General features: G+C 46.2%; 1 protein-coding gene across 2 annotated transcripts in view; it reads right to left on the bottom strand.

Moving 5' to 3' along the window:
- PAFAH2 (platelet-activating factor acetylhydrolase 2, 40kDa) overlaps positions 1-8077 on the bottom strand; it is a 43906-nt gene that overhangs the window by 5352 nt on the left and 30477 nt on the right. For both annotated transcript variants that reach the window (XM_011955612.1, XM_011955613.1), the window contains exon 10: positions 6637-6791. In XM_011955612.1, the coding sequence (XP_011811002.1) occupies positions 6637-6791 (155 nt within the window). The remainder of the gene's footprint in view (positions 1-6636; positions 6792-8077) is intronic.

The following is an 8077-nucleotide window of genomic DNA, read 5'->3' as shown; positions in this document are numbered from 1 at the left end:
TTCTGCAGAAACTGGACTCAAAGAAAAAAGTGAACAAAGGACATGAATAGACATTTTTTTCAAAAGAAGACATACAAGTTTCCCCCAAACATATAAAAAAAAAGTTCAACATCACTAATCATCAGAGAAATGCAAATTAAAACCACAATGAGATACTACACCAGTCAGAATGGCCATTATTAAAAAGTCCAGAAACAATAAATGTTGGTGAGGATGTGGAGAAAAGGGAACACTTATGCACTGTTGGTAGGAATGTAAATTAGTACAACTTCCATGGAAAACGGTATGGAGATTCCTCAGAGAACTAAAAATAGAACTACCATTTGATCCAGCAATCCCACTACTGGCTATCTACCGAAAGGGAAAGAAATCATTACACCAAAAAGATACGCATGCGTATGTTTATCACAGCACTAGTCACAACAGCAAAGATATGGAATCACCCCAAGTGCCCATCAACAGAAGATCTGATAAAATCTGGTGTACAGATATACCATGGGATACGACTCAGTTATAAAAAAAAGAATGAAATCACATTTTGCAGAAACGCAGGCCATTATCCCAGGTGAAATAACTCAGAAACAGAAAGTCAAATACCGAATGTTGTCACTTATAAGTGGGAGCTAAATGATGGGTACACACGGACATACAGAGCAGAAAAATAAGACGCTGAAGACTCCAAAAAGTGGGTGGGTAGGAGAGGGGCGAGGGCTGAAAAATTACCTACTGGGTACAATGTTCACTATTCGGGTGATGGGTACACTAAAAGCCCAGACTTCACCACGTGCAATACAGCCATGTAAGAAAATTGCACTTGTACCCCCTACATTTATACAAATAAAAAAAAGACTGTGAGGGGGAGGGACTGGCAAGGGTGGCAGTGAGGAGACCAGTTAGGAAACCACTACACTAATTTGGATGAGAGATGATTTGGACAGGATGGTAGCTGTGGGGTGGTGATAAGTGATTTGATTCCATGTGTATTTTGAAGGTAGAGCCAATAGGATTGCTTGAGGGACTGGGTGGGCAGCATGAGAGAAGAGACAAGGATGAAGACTTAGACCTGAGTAGAAGGATGGAGCTACTATTAACGAAGAAGGGAAAGAGTGCAGTTGAAATTGGTTTTTTTTTGTTACTTCTATTAGATGACTAAGTAGAGATGGGGAGCAGTGGCAGAGGGAGTACCCAGCATGGAGGTGGCATGGAAAGCCATGAGAAGAGGTCCAGGCACTGGGCCCTGCAAGCAGCACAGCTGATAGAAGAGACCCAAACATGGAGATAGGAGAAAGTCCACAGTGTGGATCTCCGAAGTGAAGATGGGGTTTTCCCAGAGGAGGGGGCCATCAACTTCATCAGAAGCTGCAGAGAGTTCCAGAAGATGGGGAATGAGAACTATTGGAGCTAGCGTTGTGAAGGTCATTGGGGACCCTGACAATAGCGGTTTTGATGGAGCACTGTGATGCAAGCCTGGAGTGGGTTAAGAGGGAATGGGAAGAGTGGAATTAGAAAAAGCAAAGGCAGACGTTCTTTTGAGTTTTGCTGTGATGGGGAACAGGGAGATGGGTGGCAACTGCAGGGGATATTGAGGTCAAGAGAAAATTATTTTTTTCTGTGAGAAACTTCAGCATGAAATGAACCAGGAGAGAGGGAAAAATTGATGATCTAAAGTAAAGAGGGGCTGGGCATGGTGGCTCACGCTTATAATCCCAGCACTTTGGGTGGCCGAGGTGGGTGGATGACTTGAGGTCAGTAGTTTGAGTCCAGGCTGGCCAACATGGCAAAACTCCATCTCTACTAAAAATGCAAAAACTAGCTGGGCATGGTGGCAGGTGCCTGTAATCCCAGCTACTCAGGAGGCTGAGGCAGGAGAATCACTTGAACCTGGGAGCAGAGGTTGCAGTGTGCTGAGATGGCGGCTACTGCCTTCCAGCCTGGGCGACAGAGTGAAACTCTGTCCCAGATAGATAAATAAATAAATAAATAAATAAAAGAAAGAGGGAAGAATCACTGGCGCAATCATGTTGAGCAGACAGAAGAGGATGGAATCTCGTGTTGGGGGGTTGGCCTTCATTAGGCAACTTAGGCGGGAACCCTAGAAACCAAACGGAAAGCTGATTATATACAGGAAGGTGGGGAGAGGTGGTGTTGGGAGTCTGAGGAAGTGCTGGGTGCTTCCATTCTCTCGGTGAAGTGGGAGGCAAAGTTAACTGAGAGACAGGATAAGGGAAGAGGTGTGAGAGGTTTGAGGAGAAAGAAGGTGTGAAATAGTCTTCCAGGAGAGTGGGAGAGGAGAGTAGGTGCAGACAGGAGCTGCATGGAGTTAATATGAAGAAAGCACCAATCTTCATAGAAGATCATATCCCCAGAGCAGCCAAACAAGTGCTCTCAGAAGGATTTTTTTCAGAGTGAGAGGTTCAGCTGAGCCACTTACAGCCTATTTTAGTTTCCCATGTGACAATGTACTGTGTGGCTACTAAAAGCTTTTCTCTCTTTGTAAAGCTAATTAGCCCAAGCCCAGAACCTTGGCCTTTTTCTTTTCTTTTGAGACAGGGTCTCACTGTGTTACCCAGGATGGAGTGCAGTGGCACAATCACAGTTTACTGCAGCTTCAACTTCCTAGGCTCAAGCAATCCTCCTGCCTCAGCCTCCTAAAATGCTGGGATTATAGACATGAGCCACTGCACCCGACTTTTTCAGACTGCCTTATCTCTTATCACCCAGATTAGTGCAAGAACCTCCTACCTAAAAGCTCCCTGCCTCTCACCTTGCCCCATCCTCCACAATGCACCAGACTGCGAGCACAAGTCTAATCACGACATTCACCTGCTTAAAACCCACCAGGGGCTCCTGACGGCCTGTGGAATAACATTCAAACTCACTTCAGCAAATCCATGGGCGTCTTCATCTGGCTTCTGCTCACTTCTTTATCCTTGTCTTTCAACAATTCACTCTCCTGAGCTCCAGATACACTAAGCACATTTTCCCAATCCTGACCAGGCCCACTCAAGCATTTGTGCCTTCTGTCCAGAAGACCCTCGCCCTTTCCTGCCTGTGAACCCTCTGCTAAGATTAAAGGCAAGCATTGTGTTGTCAAGGAAGCCTCCTTTCCTAGCTGTTCTTCCTCTCCTGTCAAAGTTAGGCAACTGTCCTCCGTGTGGACAGTCTAAAGACTGAGTGCCTACTGTGGCCATGGAACTTATCACTCAGAGTCACCGCCAGCATAGTGAAGTGACTAAGGGCATGGGCCTTGGAACTGGCCAGTTTAGGTTACATATTGGCTTTGCCACTTGATAACCAGATAAGCTTGAAAAAATCATTTAATTTCCTATGCTTCGGTATCCTCCCCTGTAAAATGGAGTTAAAAATAAAGGTATCTTCTGGAAAGGGCTGTCTCTAGAATTACCACGATAAAGTAGGAGCAGAAGGCCTGGCATAAAGTAAGTCCTCAACAATCTTCCTTCAGTCTAAGTGCCTCCTACCCCATTTCCATGTCTGCTGGTCTCTAACAGTGAGTATCTTAGCTCAACGGGTATTGCTTTTAAAGGGAACACAATCGTGCCATGGTGGGCTTCCTATCATCTTTCATCTTAAGCTTTTATAATGACACGGTGCCTATGAAGAGACAGGGAAAGAGGGCTGAGGACCAGGCAGTCAGGCACCATCAAAGTCTTGAGACATGGGTCCATTCCCTACTTGCCAGGTGATAAGAATGATGCCCTAAATCTCTTATTGACCCTAAGGTCTCCAAACACAGAATGGAATCAAGGCTCATGATGTGCAAGATGAAACGAACAGGCAGAAATAGAAAAATGAAAATTTACTTCCAAAAAGTCAATAAATGCGTAAGACAGATGTGTTTTCAATGCAAACTCAATCCAGGCTAAGTTTGTTGTGCGCTTGTGAGGAATGTGAATGCACTCAGGTCATCCAACTAAAAGCCTAGTGTCCAGAGCACAGAGGCGGCCAGGTGCGATGGCTCACACCTGTAATCCCAGCACTTTGGGAGGCCGAGGCAGGTGGATCACTGGAGGTCAGGAGTTCAAAACCAGTCTGGCCAACGTGGCAAAACCCTGTCTCTACTAAAAATACAGAGGTAGCTGGGTATGGTGGTGCATGCCTGTAGTCCCAGCTACTTGGGAGGCTGAGGCAGGAGAATTGCTGGAGAATCGCTTGAAGCTAGGAGGTTGAGGTTGCAGTGAGCTGAGATTGCACCACTGCACTCCAGCCTGAGCAACAGAGTGAGACTCCATCTCAAACAAAACAAAACAGCACAGAAGTGACTGTCCAGGACAGCACCGGTCAGACCACATCTAACACATTATAGTCAAGTCAGGGCACCACAGTTTATCTATTTATTTTATTTTTTGGAGACAGTATCACTCTATTGCCCAGGCTGGAGTGCAATGGCATGATCTTGGCGCACTGCAGTCTTGACCTCCCAGGCTCAAGTGATCCTTCCACCCCAGCCTCCCGAGTAGCTGGGACTATAGGCACATCCCACCACACCTGGCTAATTTTATTTATTTTTTTGTTGAGATGGGGTCTCACTATGTTGCCCAGGCTGGTCTCAAACCCATGGCCTCAAGCGATCCTCCCATCTCAGCCTCCCAAAGTAGCTGGGATTACAGATGTGAGCGATGACGCCCAGCTAGGGCACCACACTTCAGAAGGAGCACCAAAAAACAGTGACTCCAAAGGAAGGGGATAACAAATAGCAACACGGGGAACTGAGCAGGGAAAGGTGGAGGTACCACGAACATTTAGCTTAATAAACAGAACACTCAGAGAGGACCAGCATAGGTGACTTCAAATATCTAGGGAACTGCCAGGTGCCGTCTGAGGCTTCTCTGAGTAGCTCTTGAGGGGTTAATCTGGGCAAGTAGAGGGGGGTTACAAAGTGGGAGATCTTGCTCTTAGGTTAAAGGCAAACCTTCGAAATTCAGGCAAGCCTGGTTCCTTTCTCATGGAAACTGCCCTGCACACAGCACCTGCTAAGGGATCAGAAAGGGACCTCTGATGCAGAGAGCATTGGAGCCTCGCTGGGACAGGGCTGTTCTGTGTGTTCTGGCAGGCAAAGAGGAGCTGATACAATCAAATTGCCTCTCTTGAGAATCTATTCAAAGAAATAAAAAAAAAAAATACAGCAGTGAGCAGTGGGAGCTGAAGATGAAAGGATGCCACAAGCTAGAGGGAACACACTCTGAGTGGTTCAAGCTATGAGGAAGTAGAAACGGAATAAACAGGCCGGGCGCGGTGGCTCAAGCCTGTAATCCCAGCACTTTGGGAGGCCGAGACGGGCGGATCACGAGGTCAGGAGATCGAGACCATCCTGGCTAATACGGTGAAACCTCGTCTCTGCTAAAAAATACAAAAAACTAGCCGGGCGAGGTGGCGGGCGCCTGTAGTCCCAGCTACTTGGGAGGCTGAGGCAGGAGAATGGCGTAAACCCGGGGGTCGGAGCTTGCAGTGAGCTGAGATCTGGCCACTGCACTCCAGCCTGGGCGACAGAGCGAGACTCCATCTCAAAAAAAAAAAAAAAAAAAGAAACGGAATAAACAGCTGCTATCAGTGAGAGAAAAACCACAGAGCAGAAAAAAAAATGCATAATGGAACAAAGAAAAAGAGATGTCGTAAGAGGAAAACACAGAGACTGACCCCATGAGACAGACGGAAAGAAAAGTCAGTCCTGTCAGTCACCCTGATTTCTATAACTGTGCTCCCACCCAGTCCAGGTGCACTCGCATAAACAAACTCCCCTTTTTTTCTCAAGCTGAGTTTGTGAGCCTCTAGTCTTTGTAACCAATAAAGCTTAATAAGAGGATGCCTCCTCTGAGCGGAAGCTGGACCGCGGACCTCTGCAGGTCTGGCCCTTTAGCTGCTCTGTGACTGATGACATTATTCATAGTCCTTCCATGCTTTGTTTCTTTAAAACACTTCAATTTAGCCCATTATCCTCATAAGCTCCCCTACAATGCAGAAAAGGTGGGTAATAATGAGTCCAAGTAAGGAGAGAGGTGGTGGAGTAGAGAGAGGTGAATATTCCATTTACAGGGAGGAAACCAAGTTTCAGAGAGGTTAAATGACTAGGCCAAAGTCATTCTGCAAGCAAGATAGTCAGAATCTCCAAACTTTCAGTTAAGTGTTTTTTCTTATTTATTTGTTTAATTATTTATTTATTTAGAGACAGGGTCTTGCTCTGTTGCTCAGGCTGGAGTTCAGTGGTGCGATCATGGCTCACTGCAGCCTAGACCTCCTGGGCTTCACCAATCCTCCCACCATAGCCTCCCGAGTAGCTGGGACTATAGGTGTTGCCACCACACCCAGCTAATTTGTTTTTTTTTTGTTTTCTTTTTTTTGGTAAAGATAGAGTCTCATTATGTTGCTCAGACTGGTCTCGAACTCTTGGCCCCAAGCCATCCTCCCACCTCAACCCCCAAAAGTGCTAGGATTACAGGCGTGAGCCACTGCAACTGGCCTTGTTTTTTCTGTAATTCTATGTAACTCTCTCCTTCACTCAGGTTTTCCACTTGCCATAAATCTCCTTCCCAGATCCCAGACACGTCAGAGATTTCACTCTGCTGCAAGGAAATCTAAGGGACCCCACGGTTGCCCCAAGAGCCCCAGTTTTCTCCTTACCGAGGTGCTTCTGCAGGAAGGCCAACATGGCCCGCACCATAACCTCCTGCCCTTCATAGGGGTCCAGGCTCCCACGGGTTTGAGTGGAGAAGAATTTACCAATCAAGTTGCCAGTCACAAAAGCAAAGTCAGTTTGACTCCGATGAACAGAACCACTAGGGGAAAAGAAAAACAACTGGCAGGGGTCTGGCGGCGAGGGCATACAGATGTGTGTTAGGCACCTACTATGTGCAAGGTGCTTTTCATGCATTATCACACTTTATTTTCACAGCAACCTTGTAAGGGAAGTATTTTCCCCCTTGACAGAATCCAAGGAAAGAAACAATCTGCTTAGGGTCAGGTCATACAAGTAGTTGGGGGTGGAGTTAGTATTTGAAACCAGATGTGCCTGGCTTCAAAGGTAGCTTGACCCCTAGACTACAATGCCTGGCAGTGCAGGGAAAAGGCTGAGCTAGCTGGAGTGGGGACAGGAGCAAGGAGGTGGGGTCTGTGGCACATGGTGTTTCTATGTTACTATAATCTATTAGCTGTGGCTTTTGCCCCGTGAATTTCAAACCATTCACAAAACAAATTAAGTTATTCTTCAGAACTGTACCACAGAGTGAAGAGGGAAAAGGAATTACTTGGCTTTATTTAAAAAGTCAGAAAAGTAAGAGTAAGTGCTTTGTAAAAGGGGGTTTCTGGGTTAGACCTTAAGTCCTTTGGCACTAAATACATTTAATTTGCAGGTAAAATCCTCACTAGGTTAATTTTGGGCTAAATTATTCATAACTGAATTCACTAGTAAATTCAGTGAGAGAAAGAGAATTTAAATGCTAAAGTATTTGATATCACAGAAAAACTGACTTTAAAAAATGCATTAGTTAAGGCACACAAAAAGGTATATAGAATAATATATGGGATACTTGAGTATCCAGCACTCTGTTGAATAAATGATACCTTGCCAGGTGTTAAGTCCCCTGAGTGACCCCTTCCCAACTGGCCTCACCTCCCTTCCCTCCTGGTCACAATTATCCTGAATCTGACCTGGGGAAGCATTCAGGCAGTGTCCACTGCCATGAAACCTAACTGAAGGAGGAGGGGTGGCCCTAGGAAAGAGGGCCGGGACCAAGATGAGCAAGGGAAGAAGTCACCGGCCATGCTGCCGGCCCCAGTGCTCAAGGGCTCTAGATTTGGCATTTCAACTACCCAGTGACTCCAAAGGTCCACGGCATGCAGTCACTTGCCATTCTGCTGAAATAGGAACCAGATGGATCCCTGAATCCTGTGTGCTCCTGGGCTCGACTGCAGGGCAAGAGCAGTCCGTGAGATCTCAGCCTGACATCTGTGGCTCAATATCACCTCCCACATGTGGAACATTTCTTAAAGTCACTAAAAATGTTTTTTTCCCTGTGAAAAATGGCTCCCAAAAGGAAACCAACTGATAGTGCTGATGATGGAA

The sequence above is a fragment of the Colobus angolensis genome, unplaced genomic scaffold (genome assembly GCF_000951035.1).
Source record: "Colobus angolensis palliatus isolate OR3802 unplaced genomic scaffold, Cang.pa_1.0 Scaffold4, whole genome shotgun sequence".
Lineage (NCBI taxonomy): Eukaryota > Metazoa > Chordata > Mammalia > Primates > Cercopithecidae > Colobus > Colobus angolensis.
This window is presented reverse-complemented; position numbering and strand designations above follow the sequence as displayed.